Source organism: Aotus nancymaae, unplaced genomic scaffold (genome assembly GCF_030222135.1).
Source record: "Aotus nancymaae isolate 86718 unplaced genomic scaffold, 86718_ANA_hifiasm-v0.15.2.pri h1tg000046l, whole genome shotgun sequence".
Taxonomy (NCBI): domain Eukaryota; kingdom Metazoa; phylum Chordata; class Mammalia; order Primates; family Aotidae; genus Aotus; species Aotus nancymaae.
The window spans coordinates 29,432,053-29,459,653 of NW_026988460.1; the positions used below are offsets into that span (position 1 = coordinate 29,432,053).

The window sequence follows — 27,601 nt, forward strand, 5'->3', positions numbered from 1 at the left end:
CTCTCCTTGTGGTCAGGTACGGCCAGATGACAGCAGGTAGCTACTGCTACATTGGTCCCCAGGGAATCGTCCACGGCACTGTGGTGAGAGATGGGGCCATGCCTAGCTATGGGTGTCCTAGCATAGGGGGTGGAGGGGGCAGGCTGGGAGTGGGCAGCGAGCCCCACCTTTTCTCCCTGCAGCTCACTGTGTTGAATGCTGCACGTCGGTACCTGGGCATCGAGGATTTGGCTGGGAAGGTCTTTGTCACCTCTGGGCTCGGTGGAATGAGTGGGGCTCAGGCCAAGGCCGCAGTCATTGTGGGGTGCATCGGCGTAATAGCAGAGGTGAGCTGGGGGGTCCTGGCCTTTGCTCCTGCCTGCGTCCCTCGCTCCCTCCTTCCTCCAGGAACCCTCACACCACAGACTCCCTCTTCTCATCCTCCCTTCCCCAGCCTGCCCTCGCCTCCTCCACAAAGCCTCACTGGACCTCACTGGGTGGGGTCCCATGGCGGCGTAAGCTTCCTGCCTTCAAAGTGTCCATCACCCTGCATGGGCAATGCCTGTTGGCTGCTCTCCCACACAACTGTGACTGTCTATTTGTGGGTATGGCTTTCCTGTATCCCACCACATCCCTGAAATACAGATGGGAGGGAATGAATTGTGTGAATAAATGAACTCATAGACTCCCTATCTTGAATAGGTGGGGAGGCAGACAGGCCATCCTCCATAGAGTGCAGGCAGCTTTTCCTCAGTGACCCCATCTTAGTTATTTGAGTTTCTATAAAGGAACGCCTGACGCTAATTTATAAAGAAATAAGGTTTATTTGACTCAGTTCTGCAGGTGGTACAGGAAGCACGGCACCCACATCTGCTTCTAGTGAGGCCTCAGGAAGCTTCCACTCCTGGTGGAAGGTGAAGGGGGGCTGGTGGGTCACATAGTGAGAAAGGGAGAGTGGGGAGAGGAGAGGGGGCTGCTGGACCTTTTAAACAACCAACTCCTGTAGGAACCAACAGAGCAAGAACTCAGTCATTACTGCAAGGACTGCATCAAGCCATTCATGAGGAAGCTGCCCCCATGATCCAAACACCCCCCATCAGGCCCCACCTCCAACACTAGGGATCAAATTTCAACATGAGGTTTGGGGGACAAATATGTCCCAACTGTAATAGGCTCTCACATCTTCCTTTGGTGGGTGCTAAGGAGAGGAAGGGAAGTAGGAAGTGGAAGAGGCAAGGAGCCTTGAGGCAAGCCTTGACGATATACACCAGTGGGATTGCACTCAGTTGATGCCAAACCTGCACCATACATACCTGTGATTGTTAGGGGTGCACTGAGCTGCAGGTAACAGGAAGCCTACCTACAGCAGCTTGTGTCAATAGGGTCTTATTTTTCTCATGTAACCAACAGTGCTGGCATTGGTCTGCAGCTCAATGATGCTAATATCTCTGGATTCCCTTGGGCCTCCCTTGAAGAAACAATTGCTGCCCCCTCCCCAGCCATCCCATCCATGTTCAAGACAGGAAGACCTCTTGAACATGAGAGGGAAGTGTCTGCTACAACTCTATTTCATCAGGAAAATTATGTCTTTAAACCCCCTTCTTTTATCTCATTGGTCAGTCTTGGATGAAATTGATGTTCTTATCTACAAGGGAGGCTGGAGATTGTGGACAGGTCCATGTGATTAGCTTGGAGGTAGATCTTCTCCTGGGACTGAACTTTGTCACCCTGAACCCCACCTGGGTTCTGCTGATAAGGGAGGTGGGAGAAGGAATAAATAGTGGGAGGGCAGCTCGTGGTGTCTGCCCTGAGACTGTGTTATAGAAAAGCGAGGGGATGGCGCCTTCATAGTTGAGGATGATACACTTAGGGAAGATTTGTAACCAGGTGGCTCCATGTCTCACGGCTGCAGGTGGATAAAGCAGCCCTTGAGAAACGCCATAAGCAGGGCTGGCTGATGGAAGTGACTGACAGCTTGGACCAATGCATCAAGAGGCTCAGGTACAGCTCCAAGCTCGACTCCAGACACCTGACGCATGGCAGTGGGAAACCACAAGAGGACCCCTGGGGGGCAGCTTGGTGTGGGCCTGTTTAATGCCTGACAGCTGTCCACACGTGGGCACCACACACGCATGCACACAAGGGCTGACCCGCAGATGGTGATAGGGCAGAAGCCTCTGGAAGGGCCTTCAATATTCCATTGTTGCCGGTGTGGAGGTGGCCGCTGGGCTGCGGGCTTGGTGCTCAGACACTTGGCTCTGATGGGCTTCGGACAGCCTTCTCGGGGCTCCCGTGCTCCACCCTGGTTCTGCGAGTCGTGTTTTTCTTGCTGTGTGGTCTGGTAGAGCCGGCCCCTGGTAGGGGCTGCCTCGAGCTGTTGCAGTGGCAACCGGCAACCCGGCGAGGCGTGTGCTCCATCCCTGCGCTCCAGGCCAGAGAGCTTCCCCCATGGAGCTGAGGGGCTGAGGGGCAGTCTGTGGGTTTCTTCTCGCCCTCCCCCTTGCCCCACTTGCCTGGCGATGTCTTCAGCAGTATTTCAGTGGGACAGTATGAAGACTGCCCTGGGGACTTCTCCTTGGATGCTGCCTTTGAAGCATCTTCTCAATTTACTGTGCAGAGCGGAGTCCTGTTTGGGGAATGCACGTGGTGCAGTGGTTCCCCACTTGGCTACAAATAGAATCTCCACAGGGGCTTAAAAGCTGTTTCGGATGAAAATGTAAACAAAAAATTTGAGAAATAATGGAGTAAATTATTTTGACCTAGATCATTCTAAAATACCAATCCAACCACATTGCACCCTCTTCAGAACTCTCAGATAACTTTTCATCAATGATAGAAGAAACTCCACACTCCAGGTGTGCTGTGAAGGGCTTCCCGACCTAACTCCCATCCCTATTCAGGCTGTTTAGCATCCTGAGTGTGTGCATGTACACACACACACACATGCACATAAACACACACAACACATGCACACACATATAACCACACATAAACACACACATAAACAACACACATACACACGTAACATACACATGCACATACACAGAGGACAACAAACACACACATGCTTGAACACAGCACACACATGCACACACACTTGCACACAAGTGCATGCACATAAACACACTCAGACATGTAACACACATATAACACACATAAACATACTGACACAACCACACAAAGACATGACCCACACACAAACAAACACACAGACATGCACACAGACACACACATGCATGCACACACATGCAAACAGCACACACATGCACACACACACATACATACACACATGCACACACAAACATGCATAAACACATAACATGCACACATGAAAATATACACATAACACATGCATACACATAAACATACATAAACAAACAACACATGCACATACATGCACACACAACACAATTCACATACATATACACACAAACACAAATACAAACATGAACACATAACACATACATAAACATACAAGTACACATAAACACACAACACATAAACACAAACATACACATAACATAACACAACAAATGCATGCACATAACACATTCACACACATATACATGCACAAACAGATACAACAGATAAGCACCAACACATAAACACACATCAACACCATACATACACAGACACATGCACATGCCATAAACACACACACACAAACAACACACATGTACATGCCCACAACAGATATTCTCACACACATACATACACATATGCATATACACACATATACATACATATGTACACATGCATGCACATATACACATACACACATGAACACACACACATGCACCTACATCAAAATCAGTTTAAGGAATTGCTTCTAGCAACCTGTCCGCCACACTTCCGTAGCCCCTGAGCTAGGGAAGACCGACGGGAATGGAGTGAGCTCACAGTCCCCCCCGGGGTCCTTCAGCTGGGATTGCAACAAGCCCTGGTTTAGACTGGCATCCCTGCTGCCCTGGGGCTGTGTGTCCTTCCCTAGTTCGTAAACCTTTTGCCCCGGAGGAGAGAAGGTACCTGGCTTCCTCCGGCTTCTCCAGGCCACGCCCAGGGAGCCTAAATCTGGTCTCTCACAGGGGGCACACCACCTTCCCTACATATTGTTGCCTTTGGATATCTCTACTACCTGCAAGGCCTGTTCAAATCTTCTGTTCCCCAAAATATGCTTTGATTTTTCTTGTCCTATTTTTCTAAATAATTTTGGAAATCATCTTTAGTGAATTCTGCAACTCTGGTACCACCCTGTATGGGTTCTGTAAAGATCCCTGTGGAGGTCCCACATCAATAACCCGAATTCCATGGATTGCCCAGGCAGAGTTTTGCTGCTGCCATGCCGGTTTTCTGGTCTGGGGTATTTGGGTCTGGGTTTTCCCTTTACAGTTAAGTCGGGGTCCTGCAGGCATGCTTCATGGCCCCTCCCATGGGCCTCATGATTGCACATGATACCTCTGGTGGCTTCCTGGGTCTGCCCTGTGTGCAGCTGGGGTGCAGATGTGTCTGGGACACCTGTGCACAGGTGCAGGGGGCCACCTGTTCTGCTCTTGTGTCCTTCCAGGGAAGCACGGAAGAAAAAGGAGGTACTCAGCCTTGGTTACCATGGCAATGTGGTGGCTCTTTGGTGAGTGGGGGTGGGTGGGAGTTAATAACCACCTTGGGAACCCAGATGGGGCCACCTGAGCAAAGACCCCAGTGCTAACCAGGAGCTGTGGGACACAAAGCTTTGAGCCTCGGTTCAGTGCCACCTTTGGTGGCCACACCCTTACCCAGGCTCGGAGCGGTGGTCCCTGCCCTGTTCACAGCCTTCCCACAGGTTCTCTTTCCACAGGGAAAGCAGGGTCTGGCTGGGGCTGTGCCTGCTGGATTTGTGGTTGGGAAAATGTGCTTTAATCCTCACCTGACTGGACCCAGACTCTGGGCCCAGACTGTGCGTGGCTTGCACTGACCACCCCATGGTTTCCCCAGGGAGCGCCTGGTCCACGAATTGGACACGACAGGGGAGTGCTTGGTGGACCTGGGGTCAGATCAGACGTCCTGCCACAACCCGTTCAATGGCGGCTACTACCCTGTGCAGCTCAGCTTCACAGAGGCCCAGAGCCTCATGGCCTCCAACCCTGCTGCGTTCAAGGACCTGGTCCAGGAAAGGTGCTACTCGGGGTTGGGGGTGGCAGAAGCATTTGGCCTAGGCAGACCGCCTTGTCCTGCTCTGGCTGCCACCTGGTTCTCCAGCAACCAGCTGTGCGGCCTTGGGCAAGACCTTAACCTCTCTGAGCCTCTGCCTCCACCTGTCAGACCAGGTCATGACACACCTACCTCTTGGCAGTGCAGGGGGACAAGCTGGAGTGACATTTGCTGAATGCCCAGTGCAGTCCAGCATGGCACTGAGTAGATGCTGGGGCGTGAGGCCCTCTCTGGAGCATCTGTTTTTCCCCAGGGCCTGATGGGGTTGGGGACCAGAAAATGTTTGTTTAGGGGCTGCCTGCTGGGTCTTGAAGGGCGCAGAGGTTCTAAACAGATGCCAGGGGTGGGGGCATTCCAGGTGGGTGGGGCTGACCCAAGGATCAGGGGCCATTGAGGCAGCAGTCCGCAGGGAGCATGGTGGGTGGGACTGTGGGTGCCACATGTAGGGGGCTCCAGAGCTTCGCAGTAGTGGTGCTGACCCATGGCTTGTTGCAGCCTGAGGAGGCAAGTCTCAGCCATCAACAGGTTGGCGGAGGAGAACTTCTTCTTCTGGGACTATGGCAATGCCTTCCTCTTGGAGGCCCAGAGAGCAGGTAGGAGGGAGGAAGAGGGAGGGGCCACCACCCTGGGCACAGCCTCTCGGGCCAGCGCCCCTGGCTCCCACCTCACTCAGCCACTGGTGGCCCAGCGAGTCCCGACCAAGGCTTCGCTGTGCCTCTGCCAGGCCTTCTGGATGCCGGCCCTCCTGGGTGGCTCAGCCTCCCTGGGCCTCAGTTTCTCCACGTGCTTTAGGAACATAAAGTCCCATAAGAAGAGCAGGTTCAAGTCTTGGGCACAAGCTTCAGTCCCAAAACTGCAGCTTTCCTTTTTCATGATGGAAAGTACCTTCTGTAAAATGGGCAATTCTTTCACGGGGTATGTCCATAGTGGGAAGCCCTCCAGCCCTGTCCGCCTCCCTGTAGGTGGCAGGCTCTGGCACTGGAGGCTGACGTGGCGTCCATGGCAAGCAGATGCACCCTGCGCCCAGCCACACAGATGGTGGCATGCCAGCCACAGATGCCTGTTCTTTTCTTTTACTTGAAAAAAATACCTCAAGGATCCTTCCTTAGCCTCCCACTGGGCCCTGTGTTTAAGTTGCCATCTAGGGTGGCCCTGGGTGTCCCAACTTGGGTGGTGACTGTTCGGGCTCTGCCCACAGGAGCGGATGTGGAGAAGAAAGGCGCCAGCAGGACAGAGTTCCGCTACCCTTCCTACGTGCAGCACATCATGGGGTGAGTGATGGGCAGCTGCCATGTCTAGTGTGCCCAGTGCCACCCCTGCCCCCTTCAGGGTCTGGGTCCTGGGCATTTAGGTTGGAGAAGCCTCAGCCTCTGACCACCCCTGAGGTTACGCACTGAGACCTCCACACCTCCCCAAAGTGGCCAGGCTGTGGATTTTCCACAGCAGACAGGCAAGTGAGGAGGAAATGCAGACAAGAGACACTTCCTGCAGGACCTCAGTGAGAACAGGGGACTGCAGGGCCCAGAAGCCAAGGCCACTTCCTGGCAAACACCCACCCCTGAATGGTGCAGAGCTACCATCCTACATCACAGGCCCATGCAGGCAGCTGATGAAACGCAGCACCTGCTGTGGCCCTGGGAGCTGTGAACCGCTCTGGCCATGGGGGGCAGATCTGGGGAGGGCCAGCAGCCCGGGACAAGCAGTGGACAAGGACAGTAGCCAGAGAGGAGGCTGGGCCGAGCTGAGGAGTCTGGGCTTTCTGCTGTGGGCTGGGAAGGGGCCACACGGCTTTTGGAAGATGTGCCAGTCCTCAGTGTGTGCCACATGGGACCAGAGAGAAATGGAGATGAGAAAGGCAAGTGCCACTCCCCGTCAGGCTCCCTGTGGGGTGCAGAGCACTGGCAGCTGGCACTCCAGAGAGGAAGGGCTGCCCAGGAGGAGGCACCCCCTAGCCTAGCAAGCGCAGGAACCCAAGGAGGGCCCAGATCACAGCATCCTCCCCCCAGGACAGCTCTGCCCTGGAGCCTGGCTCCTGGGAAGATAAGCTCACCTAGGGCAAGTTCCCCAAGGCCACGACCCCAGGTTGACTCTCCTCTCAATGTGACTGTCACTTTTTGGCGACTGCTTTTCTCGTCATATATAATAGCAACTGGGGGTATTTCTGTTTGCCCAGGTCCGATGGTGCAGCCAGGAGGCAGGGACAGAGGGCTGGGGGAACTGGGCACAGAGAGGGTACAGGGAGGCCCCTGTAACTTTCTGTCCGATGATGGTTTAGGGGTTCCACGCCCCACTTCTGGACGCTGAGCTGTCCTCACTGGTGTGCTAACACCTGCACCCCCCTCCCCGGCCCAAGCCAGCGGGCCCAGTGTGAGGAGGCATCTGTGCTCGCAGGGACATATTCTCCCAGGGATTTGGGCCTTTCCGCTGGGTCTGCACATCGGGGGACCCCCAGGACCTGGCGGTCACAGACGAACTGGCCACATCTGTGCTGGAGGAAGCCATTGCTGATGGAGGTGATGCCGTTGGTAGGGAGATGTCCATGGGTGGGTGGTCCTCCAAATCTCCCACCTCCATAGAGACAGGCTTCCATAGCAGGCCCACCTAGCAGCGGATTCTGGGAGGGAACCTGGGTACAGATGACTTTGTGAGTTTGCTGGGTGCTCAGCTGGCAACACAAAGGGACTCAAAGAAACCTGAGTGATTCTCAAAGCTCCTGGTCCCCAAGTGTTGTTCTCAGCTATGGAGACACAGTCCCCACCCACACCAAGCCTCTGCCCACCAGAGCTGTCCTGAGCTCTGCCAGTGAGGACCTCTGGCTGCAAGTGACAGAAAGCCCCTCAAAGCGGCTGAAGCAGGACGGTCCAGGGCTAGGGTAGTCAGGCAGCAATGGCTGAGGCCAGGATCACTGGGCAGCCCTAAGCACACCCCGCTCCCTCTCAGACCCAGCGCCCCCTGCACATGGCCAGGGCAGTGTTGACAGCAGTGCTTCTAGCTCCTTCTTGCTGACATCCGTGATGACGCCACCTCCACATGGGGCTTCCGCTGGCCTTCCACACCCACCAGGTCCACAAGGGTCTCCTCTGCATCAGGGTCACCCATGTTCATCCTGGGTTTTGCTGATGCTGAGTATTGGTTCCGCCAGAGGGTTGTGTTTTTCCATGTCTACATGGCTCGCCTGTTTTTTAACCTACCTTTGTTCTTGTTGAGTGGGTCTGACGTTGTTGTTTTGTGGTTATTTTATGATGCTTCCTCCATTGTTGCAGTTTTTACCCCGGTGGTGGCCTTTCTGTGTGGGTCACCAGCCACTGCTGTGTGCGTCACACCTCTAGGGCCCATTCGCACCCTGCTGCTGGCCAGGTTCAGTGGGCTGGGCAGGGGTCCGGATTACACAGACCCAGGGCAGGAGAGCCAGGTGGAGGGGAGACACGGCCACCTGTGCAGAAGGGGCCGGGCAGGGGCCCAGGCAGGAGGGCAGGGGAAGCAAGGGCCTTCTCCTGGGGGTCTGGTCAGATGCCCCCTGGGCCTCCCTGGTACGAGAACAGCAGGCAGCCGGTGGGGATGACCAGCCCTCTGGAAAGAAGCCCTGAGCTGCTGCACCTGCGAGGCTCCTGGTTTCAAGACTCCAGGCCAGGCTGGTTTCCAGCCATGCTGACCCGGCTCCACGTTCCTGCAGCACACATACTGTGGCATTGCCACCAGGCAGATATTAGTCGATGGCTCTGAAGTCACAGGAGTGAGGGATTTCTATTACCTTCATTTTTAGTATAATTTAGATCTGTGTTAACCACTGGATCACACAATTTCTGGGAAATTACCAGTCTGCTTCAGGAGCTGGTCAGGCTGGCTCCCGTGCCCCCTCACATGCACACACTCTCTGTGAGCTTGACTGGCTAGCTCCTGCCCAGGCCAAGTTCATTTCCACCTCAGGGACTTTGCGCTGGCTGTTCCTTCTGCCTGGAATGCTATTCCCTCAGAGCTTCTGGTAGCCAGTTCCTTCCCAGCCTTTAGACTCAGCTTGACGGCCACTTGCTCAGAGAGCCCCCATACCCACCATCCTGGGGGCCACCTCGCCACAGTCCTGTGTTCCTCATGGCCCACAGTGGTCTTTATTCCTAGTGCCTTGCTCGGGGCTGGAGTACAGTGGGCACTAAATAGCTATTAGTGGAGGGACTGACAGCATCAGGCAAGTGCACTGCACTGCGTAGCTATGGATTAATTCATGGGGCCATTGGCACTGCCGGTTCCCAAGTTCAGGAAGGCAGGGGTGGGGTGGGGTGGGGTGGGGTGGGGTGGGCTCCCTCACCTTGTGTCCTGGATCAATGGTGGGCTCAGGGCAGGGTCTGTGGTGAGTGGCAGGGCCTGTGCTGAGCAGCCTGCCCAAGGGCAGGTCTGTGCCCCTGCAGGGGCTCTGACACTGGCTCTCCTCTCCCCTGTAGTGAAGGCGTCTGTGAAGCTGCAGTACATGGACAACATCCGCTGGATCCGGGAGGCCGCCAGGCACCGGCTGGTGAGTGCCCCAGCCTGGCGGAGGCTGGGGTAGCTGCACTGTCAGGAGACTGCCCAGAGGTGCGGGGCTGCCGATGGGTGCTCTGCCTGGCCCACAGCCTCCAGCTTGCCAAGCCCCGAGAGGGCACACACACCAGACCTCATGTGACTATTTGTGCCAGCTCCATGGTGGCCACACTGGGAGGGGAGGCAGCAGTTGCCTTGCCCAAGGGGCTGCTGGAGAAAGAGGCCTGGGGCCTTTAAAGGGTAGCCTAGGTGAGGACACGGAGATTTTTGAACCCTTGTGTACTGTTGGTGAAATGGTGCAGCCACATGGAAAACAGTAAAAATCTTTCTCAAAAAATCAAAAATAGAATTACCCAATGACCCAGTAATTCCACTTCTGGATGTGTAGCCCAAAGAATTGGAAGCAAGGACTGAGAGAGATACTTACACGCCCACATTCACAGCAGCACTATTCACAATGGCTAAGCTGTGGAAGCCACTCAGGTGTTCACTGATGGAAGAATGGATAAACAGTGTGGGCTAACCATGAGACAGAATATGACTCGGCCTCAAACAGAAGGGAGTGCTGACACACGCTACAACACGGATGAACCTGGACCACACTGTGCTAGGTGAAATAACCCAGTCACGGAAAGGAAAATACTGCATGGTTCCACATCTGTGAGGTCCCCAGAGCAGTCAAATTCAGAGACAGAAAGCGGAATGGCGGGTGCCAGGGGCTGGGGGATGTGGAATGGTGAGATGGAGGGGCAGTAGGTTTACATTATGAATCAACTTAATACCACTAAACTGTGTACTTAGAAATAGTTAAGATGATACATTTTATGTAATGCGTATTTTGTAATTTAAAAAATTGAGGGGAAAAGTGTCTTGGGCTCTGGGGTAGTGACCAGGGTTGGACAGGTCATTCTTCTGCCTGTTATTCAACAAACAGAGGCGGCCCTGCAGGGGAAAAAGTCTGGGCTCTAGAGCCAGGCTGTCTGGGCCTGCTCCATGCCCTAATCTGCAAAGCAGGGGCGGTGGTGATGGTGTTTGGAGCAGGCCCCTGTGGCCTTGCTTGTGCAGGGCTATGTTGTGGGGCTGAACTGACAGACGTGTCTTGCCTGGTTTCTGCTGGGTGTGTGTGCTGGAGGGCACCAGTGGGGAAGGACGGGTGGGGCTGCCTCACACAGAGTGGCCAGGGAAGGGGTCTGGCACGTGTGTCCAGGTCTACATGCCAAGAGGGTGGCAGCCACATGACAATCGGGTAAGGCAGAGGGACCAGCCTGTACAAGGCTCCATGGTGGCAGCAGGCTGGGTGTACTGAGGACAAAATGGAAAAAAAGTGGGCATTTGGTGCACATGCCTTTGGCCACGGACCGTGTCTGAACTAGTGGGTCTTGGCCCAGGAGTCCCAGGGCTGGGAGGGGCCTGCCCCTGTCCTGGGCTGTCTCGTCCATATGCAGTGATTTACATTTGTGCCCAGCCTCAGAGTCCCCCTGCCAACTGCATATCTGTGACGGTGCTGAGTCAGAGATGCCAAGGCCGAGACTCGGAGGCTGGAGCTGTGGGTCAGTGCAGAGATGGGGTGGAGAAGAGAGGGGAGATAGCCTGAGAGGATGCCAGCATGGCTGAGAAGGGGCCGCAGGAGGTGCCAGAGTCGAGGGTGTGAGGGGCTGGACGCCGCAGCTAGAGCAGCGAGCAGGGCACATCTGCTTTGGCTTAAAGTACCCTGGAGATCGTGTGCCCCTGAGACTTAATGTTGCTTCCTCTTCTGAACGGTGACTGCAGAAAGTTGCCTTCTAAAATGTTTTGATTTACCTTCTTTTAATGTACACTCTTGACAAAGCGGGCAATCCTATGTCAGTTCCTCACCAATTTTTTTTTTTTTTTGGATCCAAAAAATTTGAAAATCTCTGCAGTGCTAATTCACACAGGTAGTTTTCCCGAAAAGTATTTGAGGCAGCTGGTGTGAGTAAAATAAGGCTGTTCTCTAGGAACCCATGAGGGAGGAAGAAGCAGCTAGACTCACGGGCCCGGCCAAAGCTGAGCTGGCGGCCAGGTGCACAGCTGCCTCTGCGGCCCAGCCCTGCCGCCTTTACCGGCTCCTGGTTGAGCTCACCAGCAGCTGGGGCAGACACCTGCATCTTCTTCGGAGAAACCAGGGTTACTCAGCCTCAGCGTACTGACATTTGGAGCTGGATAAATCTTTAATTATGGCAAATTGTACATAAACATAAAATTTACCATGGTAACCATCTTTACCATTTCTGGACGTGCAGTGCAGTGGCTTTAAGCGCATTCACACCACTGTGCAGCCATCACCACCACCCATCTCAGAACTTGTTCTTCCCAAACCAAAACTCTGCCCCTATTAAACACTAATCCCATTCTACTCCCACAGCCCCTGGCACTCAACATAAGAACCTCAGAGAAGTGAGATCAGACAGTGTTTGTCCTTTTGTGTCTGACTTATTTCTCCTATCATGATGTCCTCAGGGTTCATTTATCCATGTTGTAGCATGAGTCGGAATTTCCTCTCTTTTAAGCCTGAATCACATTCCACTAGACACCCAGGTCACCTCCACCTCTCGGCTGTTGTCATGCTGCTGTGAACGCGTGTGTGCATGTATCTCTTGAAGTCACTGGGGGCTTCACCATCATGGGGGCCGTCGTAGGGTGTTTAGCAGCATCCCTACCCATGCTAGCAGCACCCAAAAACATCTTCAGTCATTGCCAAATGCCATCCTGCTTGAGGACCGTGGGGCTACACAATAACTCATTTCGTGTGCTGAAGCTTTGTCTCCCGCGGGCAACCACCAGTTACTGTCAGGAGATGCGATCGCTGGGTGGCCGAGCTCCTGGGTGCGGCAGACAGACAGAAGGCTTAAGGGCAACCTCTGGACAGGTGGCTCTACCTCTCCAGGCTGTTTCCTCATCTGGAAAATGAAGCTTATTATGAGGATGACAGTATGTTCCCATAAGACTCATAGCCAAGGGGCTGTGTGGGATACTTAGAGTGAGGCATGCCCAGTGCAAATTGGCCCTAGGTGGTATTGATGTCATCACTATGAGATGGAACAGGAGCAGTGCTCACAATAGGTAACCTCCCTGGAACACAGGTGGCTCAGGGGCTCTAAGGCCCCTCTGGGGATAATCTGGGATTGGGGGAGGTGTCTGGGGTCCCAGGCTGCAGTGGACATGTGGGGCCAGTGTGGCTATCTAGTGGGCTGAATGTGGGGTCTCACCTCAGGCCACAGACTTAAGATGTACCATGCACCTCAGGGGTCCTCCCGGACCTTGTGAGAGAGGCGCTCGGCTGCCAAGGGCCATATCCCATGGTGGAAGTTCTGCCTGTGTCTCCCTGCACCACCGAGTCCTGGCATTGCTGCCTGTGGCTCAGATGCCTGTCACCCTTCTGTCCGAAGGTGGTGGGCTCCCAGGCGAGGATCCTGTACTCGGACCAGAAGGGCCGCGTGGCCATTGCTGTGGCCATTAACCAGGCCATCGCCAGCGGGAGGATCAAGGTAAGGTGTTCTGTGCTCTGGGGAAAGCATCCCTCTGCCTCTTCCTGCTGCCCTTGCTGCCCTGGGACTTCCTGCCTATACCTCAGCTGTACCTCACAGCCTTCTGGGTTGGGAGACCTCGCTGTTGGGCCTTGGCAGCCCAGTGCTCAGGAGCAGTGGACCAGCCCCTCCCGGGAGCTTACCTCCCAGGGCTGAGGCCCAAATGTCTCCTCTTTAGGGAGACCAGGTTTTGCTGAAAGCTTTGGTCCCTGAGATCAACTGGGTAGAAGGGTTCTGCTGGGGAGGTGAGGGTGAGGTGGCCGTGAGGGGGAAGGAAGGCCTCGGGGAGCAAGAGCAGTGCTCGCAATAGGTAACCTTCCTGGAGCACAGGTAGCCCAGGGGCTCCAAAGACCCTGTGGGGATAATCTGGGACTGCAGGAGGTGTCTGCGGACCTGGCTCTGTGTGTGTCAGGCTCCATCATTGTCCCCTGCTGTGTGACGTTGGGCAGGTCTGGGGCCTTCTCTGAACCTTGGTGTCCCTCTTCTGTGAAAAGAGAATAAAAAACGTGTGTGTGAGGATGGAGTAAGTCTGCTTCCACAAAGTAACTTTACACATCTTTATGGAGCTCCCTTTTCTCAAGCAATGGCAAACTTCCCTAGCTTTTGCTCATTTCGCTCTGAATCAGCCAGACCCGCCTCGAGAATAGAACCCTGGGCGTGCTGGCTCCCAGGGGCTCTGGCTCCTTCTGCCACAGAGTTCTTGTGGGCGTCTCTCTTTCCACAAGTTCCAGGAATGTTACTGGTCAGATGTAACAGACATTGGGACAGAGGTGTGAACGCCACCCTGGGGTGATTCTGGGGGTGGCACCAGCAGCAAGGGCGGCAGCCAGCCCTGCTGGGGCACAGCCAAACGTGCCCACCCTGTGCTTCCTGGAAGCCCAGGTGTTCATGGGGACTGCTGGGAAGCTCCAGGTGCACCCGCCCCGGGCTGTGGTCAGCCAGCCAGCACAGTAAGTGCTGTGGGTCAGTAAGCATGCGTTCATTCACTGGACAGTGCTTGGCTGAGCATGGCCTCTGTGCAGTGTGTCCTCACCAGTGGGGACACAGCAGAGAACAAGACAGACCTGTGTAGCGAGGTGAAGGGCGACAGACGCGGAGCTGAAGGCACACGTTGAGACAGGGTTTCAGAGGGTGAGGAGCGGCATGCAGGAAATGAACTTGGTGAAGAGGGTGGTCAGGACAGCCTTTCTGAGTTCTGACATGGAGCCAAGACTGGAATGGTCAGTGAGTGCCAGAGTATCTGGGAGAAGGTGGTCTCATTGCACAGGTGACGACATGGGAACAGCCCCGGCCTGTTGAAGGAGGGAGAGGCGGGCCTCTTCATTCAGGAGCACAGAGCATCCTCTGACACAGGGGCCTGTGAAATTTCAGGATCCCCAGGGTGGGGAAGGGGAGATCACGCCCATCAACCAACCCCACCTGCTTTACGGGACACTTGGAAGAAAAGTTTCCGGGGCCTGGGGATAGGAATAGCTCTTCTTAGCTAGAACAGCTGAGCTGCTCCCCATGTGCACAGCGAACCACCCACATACTGACCTGCCTGCTCCCTCTCCTGACTGAAAGGTGCAGAACCAGGCTGACATGCTCCCCATGCCAGGTGTCAGACGGCTCCCCTTACTCCTTCTCTTTAGTCAGGGTTCCTCCCAGTTCCTTCACTCTGTTTTTTAAATTGCTGGTTAGAACTCATTTTCTTTCTTTCCTTTTTTTTTGGAGAAAGTCTCGCTCCATAGCCCAGGCTGGAGTGCAATGGCGCTGTCTCAGCACACTGCAACCTCCGCCTCCCAGATTCAAGTGATTCTCACGACTCAGCCCCCTGAGTCGCTGTGATTATAGGTGTGTACCACAACACCTGGCTAATTTATGTATTTTTAATGGAAAAGGGGTTTTGCCATGTTGGCCAGGCCGGTCTTGAACTCCTGACCTCAAGTGATCCCCTGGCCTCGGCCTCCCAAAGAGTTGGGATTACAAGAGTGAGCCACTGCACCCAGCCAGGACTCATTTTCATAGCGGGACTGCCGGTGCACAGCACAGGGGAGCCAGCTGACCTGCCCTGTCTGACCTCCAGGGCTGCACCACACTCATTACACGAGGGCTGAGCAGCAGCCGGCTGCCTCTCCGGGGTATCTAAGCAGCCAGAGATTCCTGGGGAACAGGGAGTGCTGCCAATGAGTGTATTAAAAAATCAAACTCAGTGTGAGTGCTTTCTACGTGTGAAAAGTCTTTGTCCTCACAGAGACTGGCAGCACAAAAAGGCTCATAGCAATTGCCTCATCCAGGAAACCAAGAGCTATTCCCAGAGGGAAGTGACCTGCCCAAGGTCTATGGTAGGTACTGCCAAATACTCCCCCAGTGATGCCCTCCCATGCCTGTGGGCCGTCGGCCAGCCGCATCCCTATTGCATAGGTCAGGGGCCAGGCTGCCTGTGGCTTGAGCCCACACTAAGCAGAGACTCGGACTTATAACAATTTTTCTGCTTTACAATGTGCAAAGCAACACTTGTTCAGTACTCTCTTGACATGCAATGAAGTTGAGTCTGGATGAGCCAATCGTCAGTTAAAAATACTCTAAGTCACTTTTTACTTATCCAGATGTAGCTCCATTGTAAGATGGGGAGCACTGGCACGTAACACCTGGGGGGTTAAACCCCAGCTCATGACTTACTCGCTCTGTGATGTAGGGAAATTTCTTCTCCTCTCTGTGCCTCCACTTTCTTGTCTATGAAGTGGATGTGCTAACAGTTGTGCGTATCTGGACAGGGTGGCTGTGAGCGCTTGGTGAACTCACACATGTATTACACTGGTGCTGCCGGAAATATGTAAATGTATTCCAAGCTACAGATGACATCAGACATAGTTGTGAAGAGGGTCTATTTCCCAGGTGGAGAAATCCAATGGGTTCTGGTGTGGCCTGCCCCATGTCCTCGGCCTTCGCCAGGCAGCCATAGTGGACACCGTTGGCTGACAGCTTCTGTCCTTCCATGCACAGGCGCCGGTGGTCCTGAGCCGAGACCACCATGATGTGAGTGGCACTGACAGCCCCTTTAGGGAGACCTCCAACATTTACGATGGCTCTGCCTTCTGTGCAGGTAAGGAAGGTGAAAATGTCTTCAACTTTAATGTTAGATTTGGATTTTATTAAACATTGATGCATTCAGTCAGTCACAATGTTTCAAAAGATGTTCTGGCATCTGAGAGGCTCGGCATAGAGTGACCACCCCAGGACTGAGCGGCTCTGGGATGTGGGACTTCCAGTTGTAAAACTGGCGAGTGCCAGCCACACAGGGCTGGCTGAGTGCCCTGGACGTGGGTGACCTTCAGGTTGTGGGCGGCCAGCTGCTTCCTTGCCTTTCCAGATCCTAGAGCTGTATTTCTTGCCTTTTTTGGCTCCTGGTCTCTTCCCCATCTTTGCAGCCTGGCACCAAGAGAAGGGAGATATTCTTAGGGTTCTCCGTGATCATCTCTGTAGGGTTTTCGGAGGAAGAGCCTGCAAGAGAGTGCAAACTCCTTTATCACTGTCCACCTAGGGGCCCATGGTCTCAGGCTGGCCCACGCCTGTCCCTTAGCAATGTGTTGCACTTGCAAGGTGTCCAGCTTGGGCTCTGTTTTTCTCTGCAGATGATCTCACTACCCAGCTTTCAGGTTGGATGGTTGTCCTGGGACCTCAGTTCCCTAATGGGGTCAAGGGAAGCCATTCATTTGCAGTTTGCTCCTCTGCCCCCCTTTTTAAGAGCAGCAGTGACTCTCTTTGGCACTCTACTTTTCTGAGCTAACGCTGGTTCCCTCTGCTTCCGGGGTGCTTTACCTGGTGCTCAGTGCTGGAGAGTGCCACCATGGGACAACTAGGCATGTGTCAGTTTCTCCTGCTCCAGCTCTGGCTCTGCCAGCACACATGACTGCTGCTGTGAGAGGCCCTGTCCCTAGGGCCTAGTTGCCGCCCTATCCTTCCCGCCGAGCAGTGCTGGCTCAGCCAGTGGGGCCTGCTGATTCCCCGACCCGAGGCTGGCCTGACTGGGCCTGGCGCCCACCCAATGCAGGGGATAATGGGCGGGGGCGTCTCTATTTCCGCAGACATGGCCGTGCAGAACTTCGTGGGAGACGCCTGTCGTGGAGCCACCTGGGTCGCCCTTCACAATGGAGGGGGCGTGGGCTGGTAAGAAGGTTTCAGAGGACGGGGTATGGGGCAGATGTGGAAGTTTTGGGGGTTCCTTTGGGGCAGGGCCAGGCTGAGGTGCCTGAAGTCCTGGGCCCTACCTCCCTGGTCACCTGCTCTGCCACACCTTTGTGGAAAATGTGTTCCTTGAGTGAGCAGAGACAGAGGGAAGAACTTTAGGAGAGGTCTTGCATTAGACACCCACCTCTCTGGGTCTCCCCTGCTGCGTGGGTCCCAGAGGCCTCTTACGGAGGCTCAGCAAGAATGGTAGCTGCCCTCATGTCAGTTTCCAGCGTGTCAGTTTCCATGTGTTCCCATGGAATTCCTGGTGCTTTCATGGCCAGGGACCTGTCATTCCTGCTATGACCACCTCACTTGAGAGTGCAGGACCCAGCCAAGGCTCCCCAGGCGGCTGGGCTGGGGGCAGGAGACCTGGAATCTTGGCTCCCTTCTCCCCTCAGCTCTGCCTCTGCCTGGCTGGCCTTTCTGAGAAAAGGGCCCTAGGTCTGGGCTCCTGGCCGAAGCTGGATTCTGGGCTGCGAGGAGCAACAGGCGGTGCTGCAGCTTTGGAAGGAGGACAACACCCCGCCCCCTGCCTGGCTCCAGTGACCATCTCCAAACTGGCCTCTGAGCCCATTTTGGCCAGATCAAGTGGACCCCTGCCCTCCAGAGTCAAGTCCTGGTAGAGCATTGCGACAGGCTGGCTTGTCTTCCTGTCCTTGCAAGCAGTCAGGTGGCTGTAACTAGAGGAAAATGTGACTGAGAGCATGTTCTTTCCGACACAGGGGCTGTAGAAAACCCCGGGTGGAGAAGGGCTGCCTGGCCACTGGGTACCTGGCATTTCTGCGCAGGATTTTCTGAGTCATTTCCAGAGGGCAAGAGAGTGGCTCTGAAGGAGGCTGAGCAGTTTGCCCAGGGCCACGGAGCTGGCGGTAGAGCCGAGGTCTGAGCCCAGGTCCCCTAGGATCCATCATCATTGCTGAAAGACAGCCAAAGGCAGGAAGGGATGGGGCTGGGCAGGCTGAGGAAGAGTGCACACCCTGAGGGCCTTGGGGCAGGGACAGCAGGGCCAGAATTCAGATGGACACAGTGCACTCTGCCCTCAGGGCTCCCCAAGGCAGGGAATGCTCCCTGCAAATTCCTAAGTTGCTCCCCTAAGGTTTCCCCCAGATTCTGTGGACAGGGACACAGACTGACCAGACACTGGGACCTATACCCTTTTATCCTGCTGTCCTTGAGGGGTCTTTTGGGGATGTGTCGCAAATTCACCCTGGGACCCATCACACTTACACATGTACTTAATGCAATCCATCGGCAAAAACGTCTGACCCTCCACCGTGGCCACTCCAAAGGGACACCACTCCCAACAATGTCCCCACCATGGCTACTCCAAGGGGATGCCACTCCCAACTCCATCCCCACTGTGGCTACTCCAAGGGGATGCCCCACCCCCACAACTCTGCAGAGTGTTTCTCCTTTCACGTTGATCCCTGTTTCTAAGCTGCATGCTCACCCTGACATTCCTGGACTGACCTTTCCGTGTTTGCGCTTGTCTGTTGGCTCCACTCCAGGACAACCAGCGACAGCTGTGTGTTGTTTCTGGCCTCCTCTGTGCCACTGTCTCCCGCAGCCCCTCTTCCTGATTGCCCGTTTGCCATCTGTCTTTGTGCCATCTGCCCAGCGCTCACGTTTAGACAGGGCACTGCCTGGCTGGCCACAGCCCCACATACTCAGGTGGATGTCTGGACCACAGGCTGCAGGACGGGGCCATCTGGCTGGGTCATATAGTGCAAGAGATCAAGACAAGAGCCAAGCTCTTGTTCTTGGGTTGGTAGAATCTCAGAAAAGACTTTTCTGATCTCTTTCCCCTTTTCTGAGGGCCCAGTGAGAGGGGTGGGGCCTCCCTGTTGGTGCTGCGGCCTCTCCTGTGAGAGGGTCAGTTCCTGCGGCCGCTGAGGGCCTGCTCGGGCAGCCTCTAGGCAGCAGGTGGGTGGGCATCTGGGAGCCCACCTCAGGTGAGCAGGCTTCCAGCCGGTGTTCCTGACTTTACCTCCACTCTTGCCCTCCTTCAGAGGCCCTTGGTGCTGACCGCCACCTCCTGAGGTTCCCTGGGTACTGGGGCGCCAATGGGTTCTGCCAGCCCCTCCCATGGCCACATTGAGCTGGAGCTTTCTGACGCCTGCCTCCAGCTTTCAGAATCCCGTCGCCTGTTCTCCTGTCCCTTTCTCCTCATCCTCATGGGTTAAATAATTCCTCTGCAGTCCTGTGGTCAGATGCGGGAGGGGCAGGGATAAATGCCTCTGTTCCATCCACCATCTATTGTATATCTGGATACTGACACTTTTTCCACACTAAACAATGTCTTACAGTGCATCTGAAACTTGAATGTGCACAGAAATCCTCTAAGGATATTATTTAAATGCAGGTTATTGTAAAAATGCAGGTCTGAGTTAGGCCTGGTGGTGCACACCTATAGTCCCAGCTACTCAGAAGGCCGAGGCAGGAGGATTGCTTGAGCCCAGGAGGTTTGAGTCCAGCCTGGGAAACATAGTGAGACTCCCTTTAGCAAGCCCCTGGTAACACTGATGCTCTGGCCCAAGGACCTCTCTGAGTAGCCAGGACTTCCAAGGCCCTCTGTCTGTGCACACAGCCCTCGGGCACACTCCCGCAAGCCTTTTGCCCCCCGTGCAGGGAGGGTGATGCCCTGATGGACAGCCCTGGAGCGCAATGGTTGACGGCAGGAGTTCTCAGGCCACCTGCCTGCACAGGGTAGGCTTGCTGTGCCTTTGTTTCTCAATGAGAAAATAAGCATAATAATAGTAACTGCCCTGTAGGCTAGGGGTGAAGAGGAAATGAGCTGATCATAGCTAACACTTGTAGAGTGTAACACATGCAAGGCCTTCTTCTAAACTATTCATGTATGTTAACTCATCGAATCATGCACTTTAATACATCTGGCATTTATGTTTTTCTCAAAGGTATAGTTAGTTGTTCCAGCACCATTTGTGAGTAATCCCAAACTTACCATTAATAGCAATGCGTTACTGTTCCCATTTTCCTGGGATCTGCATGTCCAGGGTTCCACTGTGGTCAGTTTGTCAAGGTCACCTGAAGCCGAGTGACCTTGGTCTCTGACCCTCTGGGATGCAGGCTTCTAAAACAAAATCTGTAGTTCTAATTTCCAAGAGGCCTCTCTAGCTGCAGGACACTGGGAGTGCTCAGGCCTGGGCGTGGCTGTTGCTTCTCTGACAGGTGAATGGTAATGACTGTAGATTGACTCAGGAGCACCTGGAAACTGGTGGGAGGTGTGAGGGCAACCCATTGCAGGACATTGACCGCCCAGGTGCAGGGATGCAGGGTAGTAGGCAGCACAGCTGGCTCACTCACAGGAGGGGTGGTGCAGCTTCTGGGACCAGGAATGGGGAGTACAGGTGGCTGCAAGGGGCACAGGGCATCTTGGCTTTCTGGTGAGAACTGGCTGAGGTTGTGGTCAGTAGGATCCAGGCTGGGCAGAGAAGCAGGGAAAGCCGGATGAGCCTGAAGGATTTGAGACTAGGGAAACCAGATGCACATTTTTGGTGCTAGAAGAAAAAGGATACTGCAAGTGAGGAATAAGAGGCAGGAGGGACACGTTTGCAGCAATGCAGTGACAGGCGTTTTCAAAATCAAAGGTGCTTCTCGTGTGTGACTGAAAGCTGAGAAGACTGAGCAGGAGCCAAGGCTGCATCCTTCAAGGGCAGCAGCTCCAGCTGGTAGGTGGACAGCTGAGGATGGGAAGGCCGTTCCAGGCTGATGGGGAACAGCTGCAGTACACAGGCATGGAAACAGCAGCAGAGCTTCGACACACTTAACGAAGTTCAACTCGCCTATTAGGAAACAAATGAAAACGAGCACTTGTCAAAAACTGTTAGAGGCAGAGAAATGCATTAATTAGAAAATCAGAAATATTGAAAATAGAGGAACTTAGTCTTTGGGTCAGGTAATCAGAAGGACTCCACCATACTTGAGGCAAGCAGAAAGAAGAAATAAGGAAGATAAAGATCATAAGGATAAAATCAGGCAGGGCACAGTGGCCCATGCCTGTAATCCCAGCACTTTGGGAGGTCGAGGCAAGAGGATTACTTCAGGCCAGCACTTCATGGCCATCCTGGGTAGCATAGCCAGACCCCATCTCTAAAAAAGATTTTTTTAAAAAGATAAAACCAGGGGCCGGGCGTGATGGCTCACACCTGTAATCCCAGCACTTTGGGAGGCCAAGGTGGGCAGATCACCTAAGGTCAAGAGTTCAAGACCAGCTTGGCTAACATGGAAAAACACTGTTTACACTAAAAATACAAAATATTAGCCGGGCGTAGTGGCACATGCCTGTAATCCCAGCTACTGTGGAGGCTGAGGCAGGAGACTTGCTGGAACCCGGGAGGTAGAGGTTTCAGAGTCGAGATCGTACCATTGCACTCCAGCTTGGGCAACAAGGGCAACACTCCATCTCGCAATAAATAAATATATGAATATATAATAATAAAAAGATAAAACCAGAAAGGGTGATGACTGAATTAAATAATGCAAGACACACCAAGGGGAATGTGCTTTATAGGGCAGCACTCTGAGAAAGCACGGAGGAAGGGGCCACAGCCCACGGGGTGACCTTCAATGCGTGCTGGAGGTGGGTGCGAGGCCGATGGGCCCAGCACAGAGGGCACAGAGGCGGCAGGTGGTCTCACTGCTCTCAGCTTTGCTTGCCTGCACAACTCCTGCATCCACCAGGTTGCAGAGGCCAGCGGCATGGGGGCCCCAACCCTGACACTGTCTCAAGGCAATGCTTCCAAAACATGGGCTTCTGCCTGCTCTGTGCAGGGTTGGGCCCAAGGAGTGAACTGAAAACTCCTCTCCCTTCTGCAGGGGTGAGGTGATCAACGGGGGATTCGGCCTTGTCCTGGATGGGACCCTGGAGGCAGAGGAGAGAGCCAGGCTGATGCTCAGCTGGGATGTCTCCAATGGCGTAAGTCAGCCCAGGCCTCACCACCTCCTCTTCTGTCCCATCAGTGGCTCTGCCTCTACAGATCGCAGACCTGAGAGCGAGCTCTGCCCCTTCCTCCCCGGAAAACAGTCTGGAGCTCAGCCTGCCAGTCCCTGCCTGTTTGGCCATGCCTCTCCTCTCCCACCACTGTCAGGGCTCCCTCCTCAGCAGACCACCCCTGCGACTCTGGGGACCACTTCCAGAGTCTCCCGTGGGTCTCCTGCCTCTGTCCACACAGGCATCTACTGGCAGCCCCAAGCCCTCCTCTGGGAGAGCATCCCTGTTTTCTTTCCACAGTCCCCAAAGGCGTGTCAGCAGCTTAAGCTGGCAGGGCCTTCAGCTGGGTGACCCCCATCCACATTTGCTGTCACACAGCATCTCCTGGGTATGGGACAGGGGCTGGATTCCTCCCATGACCACAGCACAGCAGCCAGGAAGGGGGAAGCAGCTCAAACGGAGGTCAGGTCAGGTTATGATGGGGAGACAGGTGGGACCCAGAGAATGGGAGGAGGCTTGGAGCCAAGGCAGGAATTCAGACAGCTTGGCTGACTGAGAGCCCCTGGCTGGGCCTGGAGTGTGACCATGAGGACAGAGCAGGGCACTGGCAGGAGACTCCCCCCAACTCACCAGGAGCTGTAGGGCTTCTGGTGGGGCTGGGGTTGGAGGTCTTCATCCTGGAGCAGTGACGTTTTGTTCTAGGAGGTGCCCCAGTTGTGGCATGGAAAAGTGGGTTGGGGCAGGTGTGGGGACCATGTGGATGGCAGGGGCGGGGGTGGCAAGAATGGCAGGAGGGAATGGGGGAGGAGGTGTGGTGTTGTTCAGGGGAGAACAGGTGGAGGGAAGAAAGCAGACTGCAGGGAGATTGTGAAGGTAGAGCTCAGGTCGAGGTAGATTCTAGGATTCTAGGACAGAGTGGAGGGAGGTGCTGCGGAGGACTCGGGAGGCGAGGCCATTCTTGGAGATGGGTGAGTGGGACTGGGTGTGACAACTGCCACTTTCAGATCCCAGAGGAGGGCCGGAAACAGGGAGGCTGAGTTGGGGGTGGGGATGGGGCAGACACAAGAGGGCAGCTGGCTCCATGGATAGCGCTGGCCCCAGGACAGCCTCAAAGCAAACAGGGCCCGAGTGTGGGAGCCAGGACGCACGTGGGGAGTCCGGGCGTGTTGACATGGACTGCTATCCTCCTCCCTGCCCCAGGTGGCCCGGCGCTGCTGGTCAGGGAACCGGAAGGCCTATGAGATCATCTGCCAGACCATGCAGGAGAATAGCGGCTTGGTGGTGACACTGCCCCACGACGTGGGGGACGAGCGGGTGCTGCAGCAGGCCCTGCAGCTCTGAGTGAGCCGACAGCTGCCACCCCTGCCTCCCCAGCTTCCTCACCTGCCCAACCACAGTGCACACCCTTCCTGCACACCCGCACCGCCTGCACTTCTCACACGGCCTCGCATGACCCTCATGGTGCCCTGCACAGGGTGCCACCACAGCCTCATTTTACAGACAGCCTGCTGAGGCCCAGAGACCTGCAGCCTTCTGTCCACAACCATGCTGCTTGCCTGGGAGCCTTAAGGGCTGTGAATGTTTGTTCAGGGCCAAGTCTCAAGCCTGCCTGGGGGCCCTGCCGTGAACACTGGCTGAGCATTCCCTGGCCAAGATGATCACACCCTCTGCCTCCTGGTTGCCTGCCAGCCTCCACAAAGCTCTATCTGTCTGCTGCCCATCTACTGTCTGTACAAGCACTTTCTGGACCCTTGGTGCCCTGGGCTGCTGGCCTGGAGGAGTCCAGGAAGGAGGATAGATCGGGAAATAAAGGGTTCAACAGAGCTGTGCTGCACTGTGGGCTGGTGGGACAGGCAGGCTGGGTCTTCCCTAAGGATAAATACACACTTACTGGGGAAGAAATGAAAGAGCAGGGGCACCCCCTGCACAGTCTGAGGGGTACAGCAAAGGTGATCACAGGAAGCGTATTGGCCCCTGAGGCTGGAGTCTTGCACCCCTCCCCCAGTTCCTCAGCCTGGCAATGGCTGGGTCCAGAGCTTCATGAGAGGTCACCAGGGTGGGGGAGATGGCCTCTGTCAGGGCCAGGGCTCATGAATCTCATTCCCTTAGCTGGGCCCGCAGGGGACGACCAAATGCCTTGTCCTAAACAGAGAAATGAGAGAAAGCCTGCAGGGTGGGCCACTGAGGACCACAGAAAGCCAGATACCCCACGTGTCTGTGGACCAGAGAGGGGCAGGCCAGCTGGGTTCTGGGTCCCCACCCACCTTAAAGGGGAGCAGCCATTCTCCCCTTTCCCTTATGAGCAAAAGCCCAGTTTTGTGTGGGCAGCAATATAGGGTAAAAAACCACCTGATTCTCCACCCTTCCTTGCTGTTAGGAGGGACTGTTAGCCTAGTCCTGGCCCATGAGATAAGGTGGTCTGCAGGGCAGGGCTTCTTGAGAGGCATCGTTTTTCTCATAAAATGGACAGATCTGGGAGGTTGCTTTTTGCCTTCACCTCTTCTTCCTGCCAGAACCAATCTGTGGGGCCTCGAAACACAGCAACCAGGTTGGTCAGCTGGGGCAGCTGCCACATAACTCCTGGCACCAAGGCCCAAACAACAGAAATGAAACATGTTTGCAGGCCGGAAGCCCAAGACCAGGTGCCAGCTGGTGTGATTCCTGGTGAGGCAGTTTCTCTCTGCGTCCCCCCATGGCAGAGACAGAGAGGAGAGGGTGTTATATAGAGAGAGAACAGGACAGACTGTAGGGGTGCGTCGTCTGTCCCATGTCTCTGTGAAAGCACCCTGCTGCATGAATCTGCACACACATCTTAAGAGCAGCCCACAGGGCCCCGGCATCACTCTTTTCCCTTCTGGCACCTTCTCTCATGAAGGACAGGCAGGGCTCTGGTGGCGTCCATCTGTACACAGGCCCCCTCTGGGCTCCATCCCAAGCCATGCCAGGGAGCAGGTGACTTCCCTGGGCCACTGCATGCCAGCTTGCTGCTGGCTGCTGCAGGGGGAAGTGACAGCTGACTCCCATGGGGCTCACAGCGGAATTGGGGAAGGGCTACAGCTGTGGTCACCATGGCTGGAACAGTGTGGCTTCTGAGGCGTCCAGTGCCATCTTCTCTTTCAGAAGGCAAGGATGTATAGTCCAGTTAGAAATGTTTTCATCAAAACGATTAAAAGAGAAACCAATTGCCCATGATGAGTATAGGCTTCAGTTGCCCTAACAGTTGGAGCTAAAAACAGCTCAGGCCCCATAGTGCAGCCTTAGGGTCCTCTCCCTGGGCAGCCCCTGCTCCCTGCAAACCCAGGGTCCCTGGGAACCACATACTTTCCTTGCTGGCAAGTCCAGGTCAGGGAGGGAGGGCCTGGTGGAGTGATGCACTCTTCCATTCAAGTTTTCCCAGAGTAGACAACCACACAGGGGCCTGTGACAGAGCATGACCTCAGTGATTTTATATATATATATATTTTTTAGAGACAGGGTCTTGCTCTGTCACTCAGGCTGGAGTGCAGTGGTGCAATCATGGCCCACTGTAGCCTTGAACTGGGTTGAAGCGAGCGATCCTCCTGTGTAACTGGGACCACAGGAGCCCAGCACCACACTCAGACTGCAGCTGTGTTTTGTTTGGTCTGTCCTGTTTTTAAAAAAATTGACTTTGTCACCAATGTTTACAAACTGGGAAAAAATCCCAGAGCTTATTTTTTGAAAATCAAGATACAAGGTGACACCATGCTCTCACCACCTCTGCAGTGGCGATCTGCCGGGGGCCTCTCTGCACTGTCCTGGCTCTCTGCACTTGACCACAGTCCCTTCCAATCCCTACAGACCCCATGGTGAGCTGGAAAGTGCATGCTATTTGTCCTGTGGCATGAGCTTCTGTGTTTCCTGCGCCCACTTGCCTCCTACATCTGTGTGACTTACATGACCTCTGCTGGGATTTGAACACGTGACCTTTGATAAAGAAACACCCTTTTGCTCTCAGTGAACTCCATCCCCACTCCCATCAAAATTTGGGAATCCTGGACACTTCTGTTAGCAATCTAAAGATCCACGTGATGCCTTTAGCCTGAAAGAGGTGCTGGACATCCAGTGATACCGGGGCTGGTGGGATTTCGCCCCAGACACAAATGAATCTGAGCACGCATGTGTGTGTCATCTGTGTCCTTTCCCCTGGCTTCTCCAGACTCCTTTCCACACAGCCTAGAGAGTGCAGGTCTGGGTGGCTGAGACACAAGCTCTGTGGTCCTCATATTTTTGGGGCACTCCTTTGAGACTACCAAGTTCAAGTCTCTGCCTGAGCCCCACTGAATGACATCCTCGAGCTAACTCAAGCCCATTTGGTGAAGGGCACGTCTGACCCTCACCAGGAGTCCTGTTGCTCCTTGCAGAGTGTCTCAGCAGAGGGCGTTAGGAAGAACCGACTATCAGATTTGAGCTTTGGTTGGGTGAACTGGGGGAGACTTAAGAAGCAAGATTTGCTCTGGATTGGCTCTTACCACAGAGCGGGTCAACGCCACGACTAGGTGTCCATCTAAATCCTATAGAGAGAGGGGGGGATGTGCAGACAGACAGGCGGTCAGGGGTACAGAATCAGTGGCTGCTCACTTCAGCTGAGAAAGGGGGTGCTCAGTGTCTTGTAAATGGCACAGCAAGTGACTTCACTTTATCTGGGTGAAGACACATCATGAAGTGGCCTTGCTTTGTCTCATGTCATCATGTCTCAGTGACCTTGGCCTATTTGGTTTTATGCATGATGGTTCAGGTCTGACAAAACAGTGGCACAGCTGTAGCACCCAGCCAGTTTCTGTATGGCAGGGGCTGCCCTTTTTCTTTCTCAGTCCTCTTCATTTTACAGATGAGGAGACTGAGGCACAGAGAAATTGTGTTGGTTTAAAGATAGCTGAAAATTCTTTTCACCTCCCCTTGAGAGGTGGAGTACAAGTTCCTCTTGCCTAGGTCTGCAGGGTCTTACAACTTACTTCAATCATGAGAATGTGGCATAATCAGGGCTGTGCAACTTCTGGGTCTGGGTCCTAAGAGAGGGCAGCTGGAGTTCTAGCAACACACCCTCTCAGAGCCCAGCCACCATGCTGGGGGGCCTGGTGAGCTGTGTGAAAGACCAGGACAACAGCAGCTGCTAGATCCTGACTTACAGCAGTGATGAACCTGGTGGCCGCCTGCACTGTCCAATGTGGTAGCTGCAGGCTGTCCACAGTGTGTT

The 27,601-nt window shown here is 54.6% G+C and overlaps 1 protein-coding gene across 4 annotated transcripts in view; it reads left to right on the top strand.

Moving 5' to 3' along the window:
• UROC1 (urocanate hydratase 1) overlaps nucleotides 1-25,354 on the top strand; it is a 39,733-nt gene extending 14,379 nt beyond the window's left edge. The window contains exons 7-20 of one of the 4 annotated variants that reach the window (XM_012475817.2): nucleotides 17-83; nucleotides 183-326; nucleotides 1,892-1,980; nucleotides 4,544-4,606; nucleotides 4,951-5,130; nucleotides 5,662-5,759; nucleotides 6,365-6,437; nucleotides 7,558-7,679; nucleotides 9,603-9,673; nucleotides 13,086-13,184; nucleotides 16,209-16,308; nucleotides 17,291-17,372; nucleotides 22,272-22,371; nucleotides 23,587-25,354. In XM_012475817.2, coding sequence (XP_012331240.2) covers nucleotides 17-83; nucleotides 183-326; nucleotides 1,892-1,980; nucleotides 4,544-4,606; nucleotides 4,951-5,130; nucleotides 5,662-5,759; nucleotides 6,365-6,437; nucleotides 7,558-7,679; nucleotides 9,603-9,673; nucleotides 13,086-13,184; nucleotides 16,209-16,308; nucleotides 17,291-17,372; nucleotides 22,272-22,371; nucleotides 23,587-23,727 — 1,429 coding nt within the window. In that variant the 3' untranslated portion in view covers nucleotides 23,728-25,354. Of the gene's footprint in view, nucleotides 1-16; nucleotides 84-182; nucleotides 327-1,891; nucleotides 1,981-4,543; nucleotides 4,607-4,950; nucleotides 5,131-5,661; nucleotides 5,760-6,364; nucleotides 6,438-7,557; nucleotides 7,692-9,602; nucleotides 9,674-13,085; nucleotides 13,185-15,456; nucleotides 15,674-16,208; nucleotides 16,309-17,290; nucleotides 17,373-22,271; nucleotides 22,372-23,586 lie in introns of those variants that run through there. The other 3 variants (XM_012475816.3, XR_001111274.2, XM_021667046.2) reach the window with 3 other exon arrangements.
• The last annotated feature ends 2,247 nt before the right edge of the window (nucleotides 25,355-27,601 follow it).